This window comes from Rattus norvegicus, chromosome 1, assembly GCF_021556685.1.
Source record: "Rattus norvegicus strain SHRSP/BbbUtx chromosome 1, alternate assembly SHRSP_T2T, whole genome shotgun sequence".
In the NCBI taxonomy this organism is placed as follows: domain Eukaryota; kingdom Metazoa; phylum Chordata; class Mammalia; order Rodentia; family Muridae; genus Rattus; species Rattus norvegicus.
The window spans coordinates 249,309,261-249,330,176 of NC_141534.1; the positions used below are offsets into that span (position 1 = coordinate 249,309,261).

At 43.0% G+C, this 20,916-nt stretch overlaps 1 protein-coding gene across 2 annotated transcripts in view; it reads right to left on the minus strand.

Annotated features, from left to right (window-relative positions):
• Positions 1–207: 207 nt before the first annotated feature.
• Noc3l (NOC3-like DNA replication regulator) overlaps positions 208–20,916 on the minus strand; it is a 29,320-nt gene continuing 8,611 nt past the window's right edge. The window contains exons 7-21 of one of the 2 annotated variants that reach the window (XR_015632557.1): positions 20,100–20,261; positions 19,814–19,907; positions 17,527–17,702; positions 17,139–17,267; positions 14,924–15,055; positions 11,002–11,082; positions 10,590–10,690; positions 7,161–7,233; positions 7,012–7,075; positions 6,860–6,931; positions 6,348–6,401; positions 5,513–5,641; positions 4,103–4,200; positions 2,082–2,166; positions 208–1,525 (exon numbers count right to left, since the gene is read on the minus strand). Coding sequence is in view for 1 of the 2 variants with exons in the window: in NM_001108523.1 (NP_001101993.1) it covers positions 1,397–1,525; positions 2,082–2,166; positions 4,103–4,200; positions 5,513–5,641; positions 6,348–6,529; positions 6,860–6,931; positions 7,012–7,075; positions 7,161–7,233; positions 10,590–10,690; positions 11,002–11,082; positions 14,924–15,055; positions 17,139–17,267; positions 17,527–17,702; positions 19,814–19,907; positions 20,100–20,261 (1,707 nt within the window). In the remaining variant the exon portion in view is untranslated. Of the gene's footprint in view, positions 1,526–2,081; positions 2,167–4,102; positions 4,201–5,512; positions 5,642–6,347; positions 6,530–6,859; positions 6,932–7,011; positions 7,076–7,160; positions 7,234–10,589; positions 10,691–11,001; positions 11,083–14,923; positions 15,056–17,138; positions 17,268–17,526; positions 17,703–19,813; positions 19,908–20,099; positions 20,262–20,916 lie in introns of both variants that reach the window. The other variant, NM_001108523.1, reaches the window with a different exon arrangement.

Consider the following 20,916-nt stretch of genomic DNA (forward strand, 5'->3'; position numbering starts at 1 on the left):
CCACATGCCCAACTTAATTAGGAAAAGAAGAAAAGGATGACTTTAAACTAGTAACTGGTCACTATCCCTGACTCTTCTGGATGGTGAAGGAATTTTCTGGTTCTAAGCCCCAGAATGACCAACTTCCATGGCACTGAATTAAGTCTATTTAGCCGAACTGCTTTTCACTAAAATAAAAAAACAAACAAATCTCACAAGACTAGGAAGTAAAAATGGAAATTACTTTATTCAATTATTAATGACAGAAAATATGTACACATTTTATAAATCATCTCTATAATATGACAGTAACGATTACATAAAATAGTTCTTTGTAACTCTACAAATATACACAGTTTTTATCCGCAGGAACTTAAAAGAAAACCGCTTTCCTGGCTGGTCAGGAACTGATGTCCCTGTGGCACTATGGAAATCCTGGACCTTTTATCCTACTGAACAATCCCTCCCCCGCCCCGCCCCATTACTCTCAGGTAAAAAAAATTAACCCAACTACAAAGGTTCTAGATTCTCACTCACACACTCTATGACAAACGAGAGCACTCATTCCTCCTTGAAGGTCAGATTTGGCCATTTCTCACTGTGCCATTCAGCCAAAGCCAACGAACAAGAGTCTAACTCTAACTTATTTATCAAAAACATCACAAAACTGGGGGCCCAGAGACTGAACTACCGAACAAGGAGTATACCAGGGCTGGACCCAGCCCTCCCCCACTTACATAACAGATGTACGACTGGTCTTCATTCTGGCCCCCAACAACTAGAGCAGGTCTTTCCTGACTCTGTTGCCTGCCTATGGATCCTGTTCCCCTAACTGGGCTGCCTCATCTGACCTCAGTAGAGGATGTACCTAGACAGGTACTGGAAGGAAGGTGCGCTTCGATAGGGATATAAAGTGAATAAGTAAATAAATTTAAAAATTCAAATTAAATCACATCAAAAAAATAAAAACCATGAAGGTTAAAAAAATCACAAAATCTCTTTTATTTGCTTTCATAGATGGTGCAATAACAGTATTTATTTACTTATAAAGAGAATTTAATAACTGTCTTGTTTAGGTTTTGTTGACTTAACATACACTGGAGTCACCTGAGAGGAGGAAATCTCAATGAAGCTGCCTCCATTAGACTAGGCGGTGGTGTGTCTGTAGGGCATTTACAGAATTCGTAGCTGACAGGCAGTGCCATTCCTGGAAAGTTGATGTGGACTGTATAAAAAGTAAGCTGAGCAAGGCATGAAAAGCAAGCCAAGAAGCAGTGTCTTCGGTGGCTCTGCTTCAGTTCTCATATAATCAGTCTCAGGAAGTCTTCCGTGTACAAAAAGAAACAGGCCCTCACATATCTGTATGTGTTTCTGTATATGCACATACAAACATATAAGACAGTCCACTGACTCTGTACTACCGTGATGATGTTTTCAAACACTTGGTGAAATCCAGTGGTCTCTCAGGAGCAGCTTCATCACAGTATCTTTTGATTAGTTGATTTAAATCTTCATTCAAAAATGCGTCTCCTTGTAAAAATTTATCCTGAAAAAGGTTAAAATTAATAGTTAAAGCCACTCACATTGTAAGTAATAACCAAGCAGAGCAGAGCCAAAGACATTAACAGTGAACACCAACTAATGGGTCAGAGTGTGTGGGGTTGGATGCAGTGATGACATGTGCTTTTAAGCACTCACAGGGTACAGACAGGTGAATTCTGTGAGTTCAAGGCCAGCCTGGTCTACACTATGAGTTCTAGACCAGCTAGAGTTCATGGTGAAACTCTATCTCAAAATGAACAAACAAAACAACAACAAAAATACAGTAAAGGGAGATCCTTGGTCGGGTCTTTGACCTAGCCTAGCCTGAATGAAAGTCTCACCAACCATTTCTTTAGAATTCTAGCCCCATGAATCTAACCCAATCTCAACTCCGAGAGCCTGACCTTTGTGGTCAACACCTAGAGTCCCAACTGCTGGGAGGCTAAGGCAAGTCAGTAAGTTCAAGGTCAGCCTGGACTACGAAGCAGTACCCTGTCTCAAAAAAGACAGATGCATTGACTTAATGTTTACCTCCTCTATGTAAAAACAGTATCATATACCTTCTTTTTGGAGTTGAAAGATTCAACAGGTGGGTTGAATGTCATTTCTGCCATGCTGTAAGCCTCAAAAAGTTCAAGTGCAGATCTATAATAAAAAATACAAGATATGCAGAGATATTTGTGTAACTTTAAGAACATTCAACCGACTCATTCATTAAAGATACAAACTAGAACTGGGGAGTGGTGGCACACACTGAGTCCAGCACTAAGGAGGTGGAGGAAGACAGACCCATGAGTTTGAGGCCATCCTGGTCCATAGAATGAGTTCCGGAACAGCCAGAGCTACAGAGAGAGAGACCCTGTCACAAAAAAACAAAACAAAACAAGGGCTGGAGAGATGGCTCAGTGGTTAAGAGCTCTTGTTGCTCTTGCAGAAGACCTAGGTTCAATTCCCAGCACCCACAAGGCAACTTACAAACAATTATAATTCCAATTTCAGGGGATCTGATGCTTTCTTCTGATCCCAAAAACACACAGCATGCACATGGTACAAAAATATATATGTAAGCAAAACACTCACACACATAATTAAATCTAAAAAAATTCTTCCATATGAAATAACTAATTCTAGTATTTCAAGACAAGCAGGAAGTCAACTTTTAAGTGGAGCACACCTGCAATCCCAGTGCTTGGGCAGTGGAGGGAAAGGATCAAGTTTGTAAGATTATCACTCATAAATCCTTACTTATATGATTGTTTGTGGCCATCCTATACTACATGGATAAGAGGCCAGGGAGCTGTGGGACCAGGAGGAGCAGGCCTGCAGCAAGATAGGGGGCAAGACATGTCCAAACCCCAGAAATGTGTGGCAATAGTAGGATCTCTTGGCCCCTGCCCCGGGTCTGTGTGTCCCTGTGCACACAGCCCTGCCACACCTTTGCGCCACTGGGGGAGGTCACACAGCCCAGTAGCCAGACTAAAACTTCTTTTCCCCTTATAAGGTCATGTCCAGCAGCACCTGGAATTCCTCCTTATGCTAATGAGGCATCCTCAGCACCCTAGCCCCAGCCAATGATGTACACTCATCCTAAAGCCCCTGCTTACACCCCAAAGGTTTAAATAGCTTTTGCTGCCCCCAATTAATGAGCTGTCTCACTGAAGCATGTCTCCCAAGAGTCTGCACTCATGTGAGGTCTCGTCAACCCTCCCCAGCCCCAACTGTTCAGCCCTGCACCCCCTATTCAAGACCCACTGGTTGTAATGGTGGGCTGATCACTCTGCTATGAATGGAGAAGCAGAGCCTGAATGACACACGTGACCCTGTCTAAAACAATCAAACAAGAGTACAAATTTCTTCCATTTTTATTTACTCTCAAAGACAGTATGAAATCAGTCTAGGCTACAATTCATTTATAATATCTAAATTAAAGAAATCTATGGGCTTACAAAAAAGAAAAAAGAAAAAAAAAAAAGAAAGAAAGAAAAGGAGAGCAAAGAAGAAAGAAAACCCTGTGGCTGGGCAGACAGCTCAGTTGCTAAAGTGCTTATCATGCAAGCTTGAGAACCTGAGTTCAAAGTTCAAGCCTAGCTGCCCCGGGCTTGGGGGAAAAAAGCCAGGCATAGCATAGTTATTGTAATCACACTGGGTTCACTGCCAGCAAGTCTAGATTCTGTATCAAAAAATACATAAATAAAATGGATGACTTCTGAAGAACAACACACAATTTGAAAATAGTCTAGTCTCCCGAATCTCTCATACACACATGAACCTGTACACACATGTACACATACACAATAAATAAAAGGATAAGGCGCTGGTTCAGAGTCTCTCAGTTTAGAAAAAGGTGGTGCTTTGGGTTTCCTCCCAAGCACAAAACAATAAACCACAAATGGGCCAGCATCAAGAGGACCTCTGAGCTCCAGGCCAGCCTGGTCCGAATAGTGAGCTGCAGGCCAGCCTGGTCCGCAAAGTGAGCTCCAGGCCAGCCTGGTCCGAAAAGTGAGCTCCAGGTCAGCCTGGCCTCCACATAGTGAGACTCAAAGAGAGCAGAAACACAAAGCAGTGCAGTGGCAAATGCTACCTTCGGCTCAGCTCAGGCTTGAGGGCCTCAGACCCCTCAGATGGTGCCCCAGCAAGCAGATGTGCTGCAAATCTTCGCACAATGGGATGGTAATGTCTCTGAAGAGGAAAAGAAACATTACTCACAGGTCAATACTTTAAAAACACAAGCCGCAGCTTATTTTTTTTTTTAAATTCAACCTAAAAAATAACTAACAAAAACATGAATACTGGTCATTTCAAACACATATACAAAGAGTATTTGTTACTTCTGGACCAGAAAATCTGCCATGAGAGTGTCTCCTTGAAATGACACTGAAGCTTTCACCCTTGCTACCTCAACGCATGGCTGCCTAAACATGATGTGAACAAGCACAACATCCTAGAGACACGCTCGCATGAGAGCAGGAACTCTGACGAGGGCCCTACTCCTAAGCAGAGCACTAAACAAAGGTAGCTACGGACTGCAGATACGAAGTGGGAAATTAAGTCTTTCCCAGGGCTGAGCCCTTAGCCGATACTGAAAAGTCAGCCGGAGGTTAGATACATACAACCAACAATAAACAGACTCTGAGAGTTCTATTTATGTATTTATGCACATGTATGTGTTGATATGCTTACGACTTGTATGTATACATATATGATATGGTGTATACTATATAATGCAATGTATATGTTAGCAACTAAAGAAAAAGTGGCCATAAACTTGAAAGGAGCTAGAGCAAATGGACACGAGAGGGGATGGACATGAAAAGGAAGGGAGGAAATAATATATTTTATTTTAATAGAGCCTTAAATATTTTTAAAGAATATAGTACTAGCCAGGTGTGGTGGAGCACAACTTTATACCAGGTCACCCACAGATCTCTGAGTTCTAGGACAGCCAGGGGTTTACAGAGAGACTCTGTTTCAAAACATAAAACCTTTGTTCTAAGGATTAAAATAAACATCTGTTAAATTACCAAGTTAACAGTATAAAAAGAAATAGCAGAAGGCAGTTTCTATTTCATAGTGAGAAGTAAGTTACCAGTTTCTAGGCTTACTCTAATGCTGGACTTGCTATCAGATCTTGGCACCGTAGGTGAGGCTACTTTGTAATGGAGTCTACCGGTCTCCTTGGATAGGACCCAGTACAGTATAAATGTACCTGATAACAAACCGTTTTCTGAACAGTGTTGGGGAAAATCCACTAAATCTCCATAAGCTCATTACAAAACTACGTTATGTTCTGCCTTTTTTAGAAAATGTACTCAATGGCATAAGGAGTCCAGCATTTAAGTTACACTTCCACAGAAGGCATTCCAGAAAACACATATGTGTACTCTGGCAACAGCTACCTGAGGAAAAGGGGAAAACATATTGCTCGCTCATAAAAGGGGTCGGGGGCAAGCGAGGAGAGGGGAGTGGCGGAGAAGAAAGGACGGCCCCTTACCCGAAGTGCGTGTAGCTCCCACAGCGCGGTGTTCTGTGCATTACAGTACTCCGGCTCCTCCAGCTCAGGGAGAAACACCCCGCTACCCTGAGACTCATTGTCAAGCAAGAGATCTGTTCTGGGAAAAGTCTGCCAAAACATCACATAAAAAAAGAGTTAACTAAAGTAACTTAAAGACTGTGACTGTCCTATACTTGTATGTAAATCTGCAGTTATAGTAAGAGCTACAATTTTAAAATCTTTAAACCTAGCTTTAATAAACAACATGCATGTGTACCATGAAAGAACGTCTTGGTTTGTAGAGATTTACCAATCTGCAAAGACAGCACATACTTCACATCTTCTAATCTCACTTTGAGGAATCTTTCTTACAGATAAACTCTGAATGCACCAACATCTGTTAGAGCATCATTTATAACAGCAGTTTCTATATCCTTAGAACAAAGAAGCATTAAAATGCTACGCTGTGTGAGTGCAAATCCTAGTGCTACCTATTCTTAAATTCGCAGTAGTTTAAAGAGCACTGTGCAAATGGGCAGCAGGCTGGGCAGTGACCCGGGCACAGCTGCTGCTCCACTTTCACAGTCCACCAGCAGTGTCCTGAGTCAGGGTCTCACTGTGTACTCTGGCTGGCCTCAAACTCACTTATGTCTGCTGCTCAGGCTGGCCTGAAACTCGTGGGCTTGAGCAGTCTTCCAGATCAGTATCCTATGTAACTGCAGGCATGAACCGCTGCCTCTGGCTAGGAACTACTTCAGTAATAAAGGTGAAGCACTCACGGGAAAGAGGCCCCGTGAGAACTAAGCTCGGCTTCCTTATGTTAGTTACTACTTACGTGCATCAATATCCTGGTCATTGCTAAAAGGCCGATGCTTGAATTTGGAAGAACCTGCAGAGCAAGCGTACAAAGGCGTTTGATGAAGGCAAGAGCTCGCTGATGAGAAACCTGCTTTCTGCGCTTGGTTAGCATGACATCAAGGCAGTGGAGCACAATCTCAATGCCGTCGTTGGTAGCACCTAGAACAGATGTCCTTCAGGATCATTCTCATTATGCTTTCATTATGCCACTTCCTGACCTCCAGAGACCCCATGATACCTGCTGTCATACCTGCTGCAAACCATCCTCCTAGCCAAGAGAGCCTTAGAGATGCGCTGGGCTGCGCTTACTGCATTTCCGGTCAATGCCAGGAGTTCTTTCCCCCAAATCCTGCCTAGCACTAACTACAGGCGCACGGCAAGGGCAAAGGCAGCCATGTGGAGCAGATCCTAGCTCTCATCTGCTACAGCTATGACCAAACTCTCTCAGACTATACGTATGGACCATGCAAGCACCTTCTGAAAACATACCTGCATGCAATGTGAAGAGGGTCTTGTAGAGATGTGTATAGAACTTCATCGGGTCAATATTTAAAACATCACCTTTGAGATGACAACAAAGTCGTTAGGTTAAGTCACAGTCTCCAAGGACAAAGCAAACGAAGCCTAAAGTAGTAACTCACCTTGTCCAGAAAGAATATGAAAAGCAGTCTGAACGCAGTGAAGACTTTCTTGATAACTTAGATCCTTTATAGAAACAAAACAATAACAGATGAGAGTGATTTTTGCCATTTACATCTTTAAAATGTAGTTCACTGATAAAGTTACTTACACCAGACTCAATGAGGGTATGAAGAACCACTAATAAATCATCAAAAAACTCCACATTTATAAGATGTGCAAACCTAGAATCAGATAAAGCTTAATTACTAAATAATCCAAAAGCAGAAATAAAGCAAGTAAAAACAGCTTGATGGGGGTTGGGGATTTAGCTCAGCGGTAGAGCGCTTGCCTAGCAAACACAAGGCCCTGGGTTCGGTCCCCAGCTCCGAAAAAAAGAAAAAAAAAAATAGCTTGATGTAGTGAGGACTTGGGTTTCTTACAAAGCCCAGTTATACACAGTGTCCCATGCTAGAGCAAACTGTGCTCCTAACCATTGCAGGCCCCTGTGCCTGTGGGCTGCTGGCACTGAAGTGGGTCACTGGGTCACACAGTGGTGGTTAGGGGTGGGGGCGACGGACACAGTTATATCATGTGACTCTATTTTTGTTTTAATCCCAGGTGTGGGACATGGGACTGCTTCAGGCTGTCCACAGCAGCTGACTACTACCTGGTACTCTGGCAGGGATGTAATTCTGCCAGCTGCAGATAGCTTATGTTTGAAATCCCAGGGACCTGAGAGGATATAAAAGTGCCAGAGCACAAAGAGGCTGCAGCGGCCGCTGCTGGCTACTGCTGTTGAAGTTTGTCGAGTGGTCGTGAGCAGAGAGACAAGAAAACACGGGATATTCTGCTGATGAGGACTGGACTTGCCCCAAGGGACTGCAGGCCCCTAAGCAGCAGGAAGTAATCTGACAAGATTGCCGCCCCCTTCCCTCTCTAACTTTCTTTCTTTCTTACCTAGTGTTAGGGGGTTGGAAGGAACTGGGCTGGAAAAGAGTGAAAGGTAAAAGAACCCAATAAAATAGCCAAAAAAAAAGTATAGTTACACTTTGAGTTTAAAACAACACTATAATTACTTATTTCTAATTGTAATGGAAGTAAGTGATCACTGATAGCTTTCACTTAATTCAAATCTACTTTTTACACAGTTCTTGAACTGCTGGGCATTGTATTTGGTAGGAATATGAGGCATCAGACAAAAATACTCTGTTCTGAGAAACAAGCTAACAGGTGAAAGCAAGTGCCCTGACTGATGCATTAGGTCTGCAGGTCAGAAAGGAGGCAGCAGAAACAAGCCTCGCAGCAAGCAGGGAGCAGTGAAGTAAGAAAAAAGACGGTCAGTTTTAAGAACATGGGGTAGGGGTAGGCTGGAGAGATGGCTCAGTGGTTAAGAGCACTGACTGTTCTTCCAGAGGTCCTGAATTCAATTCCCAGCAACCACATGGTGGCTCACAACCATCTGTAATGGGATCTGATGCCCTCTTCAGCTGAGCAGTCATATGTACAAATAGAGCACTCACATCAATCGATCAATCAATCAATCAATCAATCAATCAATCTTTTATAAGAGCATGGACATTGGGAGTTAAAGGAGCTGCTGCCAGGTGGAGCACATAACCTTGGCACTTAACCTGGGAATATTGACACTACGATATGCTTGAAAATAAAATTTGAAATTATTGGACTGGTGACTAATTAAAGTTCTGCTACTACTGACTTATGTGATACGACATTGAATCATCTGACTGCCCGGAGCCTCTGTTTCTTGAAACAAATGAGACAGCAGAGCTCAGAATCTTAGCTACTAGATGTGAGAAGACTCTGTACATTACAAAACATCAGGTCCAGACGTCTGTTAGACCTCTGAACAGAGTGACAGATTCCACATGCACTGCTAACAATTTTGTGGGAAGTAATGTGGCGTTATTGGGGGTTGGGGAAAGTGGTTTCAAGACAGGGTTTTCTGTGTAGCCCTGGCTATCCTAGAGTTCACCAGAGATCCTGCCTCTGCCTCCTGGGATTAAAGGCATGAGCCACCATGACCCACACAATGTGGCATTATTAACCAGAAATTACGACGAGAAAAGCCTTTACTCGTGTGCTCAAGTGCATGATGATACAAATAAGTGGTGTGTGCCTTTAATTCCAGCACTTGGGAAGTGGAAGCAGAATGATGAGAAATCCGTCATCCTTGACTATAGCACAAGTTTGAGACTAGCGTGGGCTGCATAAGACTGTTCTTCAAAAATCCTTAAAACTAAAAATAAACTATTTAAAAAAAGAAGAAAGGAAAAAAATGTTCTCTATGTGCTACCATGGGAAGGTCCCCTGAGTTACTTAAGGGGACTTATAAGATACATATTCTTCCACTTATGTGTCAAAAAGGACAAGCAGACACACAAATACATAGGAAAGGAAGCTTATTTACAGTTCATATTCTTTGGACTTACAAAACGAGCATATATTAATGTGGACTTTTTTTTTTCTTTTTTTTTCGGAGCTGGGGACCGAACCCAGGGCCCAAAATGAGCATATATTAAAAGAACCTACTTTTAAAATAGGAAATTATCCATAAGAAACAAAGACAAAAACAAACAGATGTCAGGAACTAGAAATGCTAATTCGCACTTGGAAACCACAAGTTATAGGCCAGTCTGAACTACATAGTGACTTCTAGGCTACTCTGGAGTACAGAGAAAGACCTCATATCAAAACAAAACCAAACCAAACTAGGTTTCATAATCCCTCCTTTGCTCTGCCTTTCCTGGAGGTTTCCAATGACAAGGACATAACCTTTCATAAGGAAGCACAGCCCTGGTGAGACTCTGTAAGGACAGAACTCCTATCTTCCAGCCAGAGCTGTATTTCCAAGTCTGTTTCTAAATCTCTGCTACCTAATGTGGCTAGCGGGAAGTTTCAAATTGCGTCTGTGGTGTGTGATATATGGTATAGGACAGGAATGAGCACAAGGAACCACCAGATTTAATAACTGGCTTTGAGCTAACATTCCTAAGATCACCAGCACGCACAAGATCTACTTTAGCAGGAACAGATGCAGAGAACCAGAGGCATGATCTGGAAGCTGGGTCAATAAAACAAAAGAATTGTGTGTGTGTGTGTGTGTGTGTGTGTGTGTGTGTGTGTGTGCGTGTCCCCACAAAAGGGTGGCAGAACACCGACAGCAAAGTACCAAAAGGCATCAAGAATCTGGGTTGGAAAGATGGCTCAATGGTTAAAGGCATTTGCCCTTCAAAGGAAGGTACATCAGCACCCACAAAGCAGCTTACAACGGTCTGTTAACCAATCCCAGGGATCCAATGCCCATTTCTGCCCTCTGTGGGCACCAGGCACACTCATGGTGTACAGACATACACGAGGGTAAAACACCCATACACAGAAAACAGAACAGAATCAAGAACTGAGCGGTGAATCTTAGAGATGCCAGAAAAACATTAAACAGAAGAAAAAAGAATCAACTTTAAAAGATTTGAAATGAGAAAAGCAAAAGGCGCAGCACAAGGAAAGGCTGTGAGTTAAGAGGAAGTGAGAAGTGTAGCACTGGGACAGCACGGGTATTCACAGCCCACACGGCCCTTACTTGGCGAGACCCTCTAAAACCGCTGGCAGAAGAGGTGACTTCTGGGCCTTCTTCAATATTCTGAAGTAGGTCACAAACACAATATTCAGAGTCTCTGTGTGCTGGCAGAGAAAGCAGACAAGAGCGCCTTAGAACTAGCTGGTTGTTCTCCTTGAGTTAGAATAATCACAATTTTCAAAGCCAAAGCTGCTTTCCCCTTTCTCATCCCCCAAAAATTCAGATTTTGGAACGAAATCTGGTGATTTCATAAACAGACACGCATCACCTCATACTTCCTTATATGTCAAAAAAAAGAAAATCTACCCAAAACCCATGAAATAAAGCAAAATGATATACCTTTAAGTCGAAACAATTTGTAATCAAAATCGTTTAGCAAAACATTTTGAGGGTAGGACAGAGGAGAACCGCCTACCAGCTTCAGCTTCTTCTCAGTGCTCTCCGACGCTTCGGCCTCCCGAAGTTCCCGCTCCAGTTTCTCTTCTGCTTTCTTCCACTGAGAAGAGAAAAGGGAAAACATGGTTTATATGTTTGCATATATACTTATACACACACATACTTACATACATATACATACACATGTATGCATGTATATACACACACACAGAGACACACACACATACATAGCAGCAAAAGCAAAGTCGAGGCAGTGTGACTGCTATAAACCATGGTAAGACCATACATGTCTGTGAATATAGGCATGAGCAAAGGCAGAAAGGCATGGATATGTACACTAACTAAATTAGTGACACTGTGTGTCCCTTGGGAAAGGTGGAAGAATGAAAACTTACGTAACTGTGGTAACAACTACTGTTTATAAAGACCGTCAGTACATGTGCCATCTCATTTAAACTGTCAAATGACCCTTAAGGGTAGATACTTCCTGTCAAAAGTTTTGTGGGTGGATTGGTGTCCTTAGCCACTGGGGTTCCTGCCTGGCTACAGGAGGTGGCCTCTTCTGGTTTCATATCCCCACTGGTAGGCGTCTTGACTAAGGTCACCCACATTGACTCCTGGGAGCCTCCTCCATTCCAGGTCTCTGGGACTTCTTAGATACTGCCCCAAACCACCTACCCCTGCAGCTACATAGTTCTACTCTTTCTCCTGGCCTCTGAGCCACTTTTCATTTACTGGCACTTTTGAAGGTTAATTTAGGACACATAGTATCTACCCTTAAGGGTCATTTGACAGTTTAAATGAGATGGCACATGTACTGACGGTCCTATCTAAAAGCAATGCAGGGACAAAAATGGAGTAGAGTATATAGGGAATGTAACTGGCCCATGGGCCCAATCTCTGACACTATTAAAGATACTCTGTTATGCTTGCAGCAGGAGAGGCTACAGCCTGTCCTCAGAGAGGCTCTTCCCAGCAGCTGACTGAAACAGATGTGATGCCCACAGTCAGACAGAGCTCGGGGAGTCTTATGGAAGAGTTGAGGGGAGGATTGAAGGCCCTGAAGGGGACAGGAACTCCACAGGAAGACCTACAGAGTCAACTAACCTGGACCCTTCCTATCTCCCAGAGAACATACATAGACCGGACTGAGGCTCCCAGCACATAGGGCTGTCTTGTCTGGCTGCAGTGGGAGAAGATGAGTCTAACCCTGAAGAGACTCAATGTGCCAGGATCGGGGGATACCCAGAGAGTCCCACCCTCTCAGAGGAGACAGGAAGGGAAGTGGGGGGAGGGATTCTAAGGGGGAGAAATGGGGGGAAACAGTGTTCTGGATATAAATTAATCAATTAATTAATTAAAAAAGAAAAATGAATCAAAATTCAAAACATTAAGAATACAACTACCTCAGTCAGGTGGTAATGGGGTGCACACGCAGCACTCAGGAGGCAGAGAGGCAGGCAGATCTGCACCTCGAGTTCAAGGCCAGCCTGATCTACAGACTGAGTTCTAGGACAGCCAGGGCTACAAAGAGAAACCCTGCTTCAAAACATCAAAAGAGATGGACAATAGATCTAAACACAGGGCCAGGGAGAAGGCTCAGTAAGTAAAGACATTTGCTACCAAGCCCAGTGACCTGAGTTTAAGTCTCAGGACCCACATGATAAAGAAAACCAACTCCAACAGTTCTCTCTTGACTTCCATACACACATATGCTATGGCACATGCAAACACACACACACACACACACACACACACACACATACAAATACAACTAAGAAAGAAATCATTAACAAATACTGGAGAAGAAGAGAGTCAAGAACAACTCTTGTTCATTCTTGATGGGAGTGTCAACTGATAGACACTGAAAATCAGTGTGGAGATTATTAAGGAAGGCCGAACCACCATGTGAGCCAGGTATGCTATTCCTGGAGATATTTTCTACTAGTAGAGACACTACCTCATCCCGGCTCACTGCTGCTCCATTCCCATCAGCTAGGAATTGAAACACCCAGTAGTCTACCAGCTAATGAGTGAACAATGAGAATGTTGAACATACACAATGGAATGTTATTTTGCTCTAAAGAAAATTAAATGAAAGTTTGCAGGCAATTGGATGGAGTACAGAGAATTATACTGAGTAAGGTAATGGAACTAGGCACAGAAAAATAAATGTCACATGTTCATCCTCACAGGAAGATTCTAGCTTCCAAACTCAGAGTCTGTGCCTTCAAGGGTGCCTGTAAAGCCAGCAGTGGTGCCCCACCCTTTAATCCCAGAACACAGAAGGCAGAGGCAGAGGCCAGCCTGGGCTACACAGTGAGTACCAGAACAGCCAGGACTAGGAAAGTTTCAAGAGGCACTGCTAAAAAGATGCCTGAAAGGAGGGGGTAGCAGAAAAGTAGAAAGGGGGGATACTGGGGCTAGAAAGATTTAAGCAGGGAAAATATGGTGGGAAGGGAGAACTAATCAAATCTGAGGCCTACAAAAGAGTCATATAAAAACCTAGCTTGTAACCAAATTTTAAAATGATTTTTTTTTTTTAAGGAAAAGTTTGAAGGAAGATACCCTGCAAGGCTAGGAAAAGCTGCTCCCAGAAGCTACCAGTTTTTAAACAGAACCCCCATGCTGGGAGTAGACAGCTCCTCAGGGACTATATGGGGTCAAAGAGGCCCCAGAAGTAAACTAAACAATATAGGTTCTTGTCATTCCTCTTGGCAGCCCACTAGAGTTCAACAATATGACACTATTACTGAAAAGACCATATATCTTGTATTCAGGATATAAAGAAATCAAGCTGGAATTTATCTGGAACAGTTAGTCCTCCCTTTCACAATCCCTAAAGGTGTTACAGAGCTGCTGGGGTAGAAAAAGCAGCAATGGTCTTATCTAGTGTGAATGTTATGATCTCCACAGACCAATCAAGCAGGATGCCCCCACTTGTGCAACAGAAGCCTACTTTTATGGGATAGCTAACTGCTCTTGGCTGGATTTAAGAGTTGTCTCACAGGACAAAATTTAACCCTGGGTATTATAAACATAGTCGAAAAAGCCGTGGTGGAGAGATCACAGGCCCTAGGAGAGAACCAAATACTGTTAATTAGCTAAACTGACCTAGCTTTAGGCTGCCTTCTAAAAATCCATGCTTACATACACAGATAAACGCTACTGTCAGCCTCATTCAGATAAGCCTCCTCGCTGTGAACAGTGGTGAATCCACAGACTCACGGCAGCACACCACGATGTAAGAATAAATGATGGTGAGTGCTCTGCCTAAACAAATCATTCCGTCATCCTTTCCAAGGCTCAGGGACACTGCAGGAAAGGAGAGGAAGACTGTAGGAGGGAAGATAGGGAGAAGCCTATGAAAGGCCATCTTCTGAGAAGACACAATAACCGCAGTCAGGAATTCATCACAGCCATGGACGGACCTGTCGACAGTCATGCTCATCACAGCCATGGATGGACCTGTCGACAGTCATGCTCATCACAGCCATGGATGGACCTGTCGACAGTCATGCACGGAGGGGGAAGAGCTCAGGCCGGCCTAGTCCTAACTGCTGAACTACTTGCTACTGAGGGATTGTGGAGAGGGGAAAGTGCCTTCCATTGTTTGTAGCCACAGTTAGCCCCACCAGGCTCCAACCGAGACTTGGGATGGTCACGGGTGGCCTTGGTTAAACCGAATGGGCCTGAGCAGCGGACTCATGTGTGTATCTTTGGGAGTGGAGGGACCGACAGAGATGGTAGGGAGATTTAAGAGAACAGTGGGAGAGGGTAAACAGAGTGCATTAAATACATATATAAAACAACAATATTAATCAAAACAAGTCCTTTCTTCACTGTGATTTACGCAAGATTTATCCATCTAGACTTTGATTGCAAGGCAAGACCCATCAAAGCAGAATAAAAAAGAAAATGAAAAAGAAAATAAACCAAACCTTTCTTTGCATTCTTGATAGAGTTTTTCTCTTTTCCTTGAAAGTCATGAACCTTTTTGGTTTGTTAATGTCCTCTGTATCTTTTTTCACTTCCACTTCCTTGATTCGCAGGCATAGAAATGTTTTTAACATCTAATAGTGAGAAAAACAACAAACACAGTTTACTCGGTATTTATACCACACCCAAAAATTCCGTAGAAAGGAACATATTCTAAGTGTGCTGAATGTCTTGTCACATCAATACAGAGTTCTACTCTCGTCAGATAATGGGAGACAAGATGGCAGAGGGCTTAAATGGGCTAGGAAGAGGTTTGGAATGGAAAAGACCAATCAACAATCAAGACATTTCTAAACTGGCTGTGCTCTACCAGCTTTTACAATTAACAGTGCCAGCACTCATCTGGTCCTCACAGCACAAAATGGTACATTTTGAGCCCCTGCATCTTCTCTTGAAGAAACTACCTGTACACTGAACCCTCAGTCACAGCAGCTTATAATGTTCCAACACACACATGTAGAAGGGAAGGTGGGTATTTCAGGTAACAGGACTAAAGCCCATTTCAGCACGGGCTAAAAATGATTACCAAAAGACATAAAGTGAAATAAATCTAAAGTCATTCTCGGTATTCTCAAAATTTCAAATATTTTGTAGGAATTCTATGTGCCCATAAAATATTACTAGCCAAAGAAAAACAACTCCAAGGATATAGTTTGTAGGGGGCTGGAGAATATAGCTTTTATTCTAGCATCACTGAAATTAAAAGGATTTCTCTATAGCTGAGTTTCATATTCAAGCCATATTAAATGATTATCTTTTCTCTTAAGAAGCCTGTGATTGCTGGCGGTGGTGGCCCAAACCTTTAACCCCAGCACTTGGAAAACAGAGGCAGGTGCATCTCTGAGTTTGGGCCAGCCTGGTCTGGAGAGAGTTCCAGGACAGCTAAAGCTGTCCTGAAAAAAAAAGAAAAAAGAAAAAGAAAGGAAGGAAGGAAGAAAGGAAGGAAGGAAGGAAGGAAGGAAGGAAGGAAGGAAGGAAGGAAGGAAGGAGAAAGAGAAGAGGAGAAGCAGCAGCAGAAGCCTGTTATTTATTATGTAGGTGGTTTAACTAAGTATCATCACTTTTTAAAGGGAAAAAGGAATTGAAAATTATTTGAAGGCAAAGAGTATGAAATAACAAATACCTAAGCTAAAGATTTGCTTCTCGGTTATTTTTGTCTTTCATCCCTCATTAGTTCTCATTACATAAATTTAAATTTTCTAATAGAGCAACATCTTTGAAAGATCACACAGAGAAGCACATCTTTATTAATGAATATGTAAATATGACTTAAAAAAAATGGCTCACTCAGCTAGGTGCCTGAGTTCAGATCTCCAGTACCAATATATAAAGTTGGGTGTGGCACTGTGCTGGGGGGGTGGGGGACAGGGGTGGGGAGGGGTCGGGGAAATGGGGAATCTCAAAGGGGGGTCGAGGACAGAGTGGATCTCAAAGTTCAGTGGCCAAAGCATGAGCTTCAGCTTCAGTGAGAGGCTGAAATAAGGGTGGACAGCAACCAAGGATTATCCTCAGTCTACTGTGTCATCCACATGTACATGTACACCTGAACACATGCATGCACAGACCCAACTTCACAAGCCCAATACCACGCACAAAAAACAAAAGGATGCACAACTAACCATGTGTAACAAGAGATTAAACAGTAACAATGAGGATTGGGCAACCACTCAGGAAATGACTCTGATCATTAATGACAGCCTCAGTGACACAATATTGTTAGAAAACCATTTTTAAATGATTAGTACTGGATCTGCTAACTCTACTCAAGAAATCTCATTCCTAATACTCACAATAGAAAAAACCGATACAGATAGAGACCTCTCCGGCACTGACTGGATCAGAACTCTTGAGACAACTCACTATCTACTAGGCAGGGTGCTGTACGTTCCTGGGTGAGATGCTCAAGTGCACCACATCCTATCAGATGTGTCGAGACGTGTTCCTGTCAGAAGCCTATTTTTTAAGTTTTGAAACAAGGATGTATATATATCTCTGTACATCTAGAAGGCTATACATAACAAAATGTCAGCAATGTCAGTTAGTGAATGGACACATTTAACTTTTCACCTTATATAAATGCATCTGTAAATAAATTTCTTGAAACAGTAAAAATCACTTTGTAATTAAAAAATTCAAAGTGAAAAAAGAAAGGCTTACCTCTGGTCTAACTTCATAATTTCTGCCCTTCACAAAACCAGAGATCACTTTAATTACACCAAGAGAAGCTTGGCCTAGTTTATCTTGTTTAAAGAGCTTCTTCACTGCTTCGCAACACATCTCAGACACCTGAAAAAGAAGCGTTACAATAAAGCAGAGCTGACCCGGACCAGGCCACCCTGTTGCTGGGGACCGTCCGCATCCTAAGAAGTTAGCACCGCCATGGAGAGCCGCTCACTAAGCTAATGCTCAGATAATCTTCTGAGAGACCGTGAATAATAAGTGACACTAACACACCACGGACAGCTTATAGAGGACTTAAGGGTTATATAGTGTGTGTTCTTTCCATGGGGACAGGAGCAATAAACCCGTTTTCAGAGCAACCCACCGATTTTGAGCCATCATTCATCAGAGGGACAATCAGTACAATGATGTTGTTGTGAAAGTTAAAATGGGGCAAGGCCACCAACAGCTCACAGAGGCTCTTCACCGCCACTTCAGCCAGCCCTTTGTAGGCCTTTAGGGACACCACGTTGCTCTTCTTCAGCTTCCTCTGCTTCCAGTCTGATTAAAACACAAATGCAGTTAATCACAAGATTTTGGTCTTGGGACCAGAAAAAGAGAGAAAGAACATAAATCACCTCACTAATCTTTCAAAGTAGTTACACGGCCAGATGGGATGCGGGGCTAGGACACTGCTTCAGTGAGTAATGGGCCCGAGGTCAACCCCTGGAATCCACAAGCTGGAAGGAGAGACCTGACTACGAACTGTGCACTTGACACTTACACCACGTTACACCACATGTGCATCGTCGCGTAGAACCACAGATTTTATGTGTGTATAAATTTGCACATATATAACAGTATTAATCTTCATTTCATTCCTAGTATATTTACAATAAATTCTTTTATGTGTGTGCACTGTGTATGAGTCTGTGCCCACTTCCATATCATGTCAAAGACAGAGGACAAAGTCAATGTCTTTCTGTGTCACCTTTCACCTTATTTGTTTTTAACGTGTTTATGTGTGTCTGTGTGTGTGTGTCTGTGTGTGTGTGTCTGTGTGTGTGTGTCTGTGTGTGTCTGTGTGTGTGTGTCTGTGTGTGTCTGTGTGTGTGTGTCTGTGTGTGTGTCTGTGTGTGTCTGTGTGTGTGTGTCTGTGTGTCTGTGTGTGTGTGTGTGTCTGTGTGTGTGTCTGTGCGTGTGTGTGTGCGCGTGTGTGTGTGCGCGCGCTTGTGTGTGTGTGCTTGTGCGCGCGCGTGCGCATGTGAATGCAGGTATCCACATGGCCCAGAAAATTCACTGGCGGTCCACTGGCTTCACTGGAGCTGGAGTTATAGGCAGTTGTGAGCAGCCTGACTCGAGTCCTGTGAACCAAACTTAGGTCTCCTGAGCCATCTCTCAGGCTCTCCATGTATTCTTTGAGACAAGGTCTCTACTGACTGATCCTCCCCTGGGGCTTGACAATGGTCAGGCAGGAACCTTCGGGATGAAACCCAGGTATGTTTCAGGCAGATACCAAAGCATAAAGGCAATACCCAAGCATCCCAACTCCATGTCGCATCCACTCTACTGCTTCCCCGTCCTACTTGGGCCAGCCATCGGGAGACGGCAGCACTGCTTCAGCTGGTCATGAGGCAGGCCTTGGTCCCAGCACTCAGGAAAGGAGTCCACGGAGACGAAAGCATCTCACCTAGGCATCTACACTTCTTCTCCATTTACCACCCAGTTTTCACCACACTGCCATTTTTCCACAAATGGTGTGGAGTTTATCATTTAAGTTTCTTTTAAGTTTTAAGTTTCTTTTAAAGGCATGAACATCTATTTCAAAGTACAGCATTTTTCTAGAGTTCTAAAATTAAAAAGAAAGGGGAAAAAAAAATCCCAACTGTTGACAAATTCAACAAATGCATGGCTACCTAGAAAGGACCACAGCATGCTGGGTGTATACATGGCTCGGTTACAGTGAGCTTGCCTAGTGTGCATATGGTCCTGAATTCAATCCCCAGCACACAAAAAGAAAAACTAAAGACTACAGAAACAAGGAGGCTAATACTTATAGTTGATAAACTATCTAAACACTACATGTCCGGACATCTAACTGCTTCTCTTAAATCATACAACATCCAGTGATATTATCACAATTCACTGATAGAAAATAAGGCACAGAAAAGTAATTTACCTGTTATGTAAATGGTGGAGAAAGGCTGAACTCTGGAAGTCTTTCTGTACTTTGAGACAGGGTTTCTTCTCTGGCATACAGTGGACTTGAACTCCCTATGTAGCTGAGAATGACCCTGAACTTGTGATATTCCTGCCTCCCCCTTCCCTGTGCTGAGATTACAGGTGTGCATCATCACAGACACCTGGCTTACGCAGTGCTGGAGATGGGAACCATCATGTACAAACACTTGTTAAGAACTCCTCCAAGTGAACTACAGCCCAGCCCCCAGGAAGTCTGACTTCAGACTGCCCCTCACAGAGCAGAATATAAGGTTAGTATATATGTACCTTTAAGATATGTTTAAAGGTTGGGTATGATGGTATAAGTCTTTAGCCCCAGTCCCCAGGAGGCAGAGGCAGGCAGATCTCTGTGAGCTTGAGGCCAGCCTGGTCTAAGTACTGAGTTCCAACCCAGCTAGGGTTACATTTTAAAAAAAAAAAGTTTACTATACCTTTAACTATTTGCTCCAGATTTTCCAAATAAAATTTGTATTGGCTCACTAGGCCTTCTTCAAATTCTCTTAATTTCTGGGTTTCTTTACGAATCTGGAAAGGTCAAAATCATTTTATATTTAAATATCAGAGCATTAAGTTCAAAAGCTGGCATAAAACAAGTGCCTTATTCTTGGGGCGAGGTGGGTCCGGGGCACAGGTTAAATAGCAATAACCCCTATTTTCCCATCTCTAGCCCTCCAAAATTCTTCACTTATTTTACGCAGTAATTTTCTTGAGCATCACCTTGGCAGATTTTTCTGCTTCAGTTAAGGGCCGGATCTTATATGAGGGAGTGATGTCCTTAAACAGCTCCATCAGTGAGATGATAGCCAACTTCCGGACAGTGACAGCCACATCAGGGTCCTGCTCCATCAGCATGGCACGAAGCTCCTTCAGTTTTTTAATCTGTTAAGGCAAGGATTTGTAAGACTACAGAAATCATGGCATCTGAACATTTCAGAGCAAAGGACAACAGACCCACATCTGGCATCACAAGTGGAATTTACCTGCTGACTCAGAGGCAAGATACATTAAACACCAATGAACACGTCACGAAAGTTGTATGGAAACCATACTTTAGTTATGTAGGCAAGTACAAACTTTATTAAAAGTAGGTTAGGATCTGGGCGTGGTGGTGCACACATTTAATCTCAGCACTCATTTGGGAGGCAAAAGCAGATGGATCTCTGAGAATCTGAGGCAAGCCTGATCTATAGAGAGAGTTCCAGGACAGCCAGGGCTATACACAGAAACCTTGTTTCTAAAAAAACCAAAATGGAAAAAAATAAAAGGAAAAGAAAGAAAGAAGGAAAGAGAGGGGGGGGGGAGAGAGACACACAGAGAGAGAGAGAGAGAGAGAGAGAGAGAGAGAGAGACAGAGAGAGAGAGAGAGAGAGAGAGAGAGAGAAAGAAAGAAGGAAAGAAAGAAAAGCAAAACCTACCCCCAGGTACATCTGGGCTGCACTAATTCATTAATGAACTTGGTGGGTCATCAAACAAACAACAAAAACTGTCGTGGGGCAGGGTATCTCACCATATACGTTTATGAAATTCTCAAAAG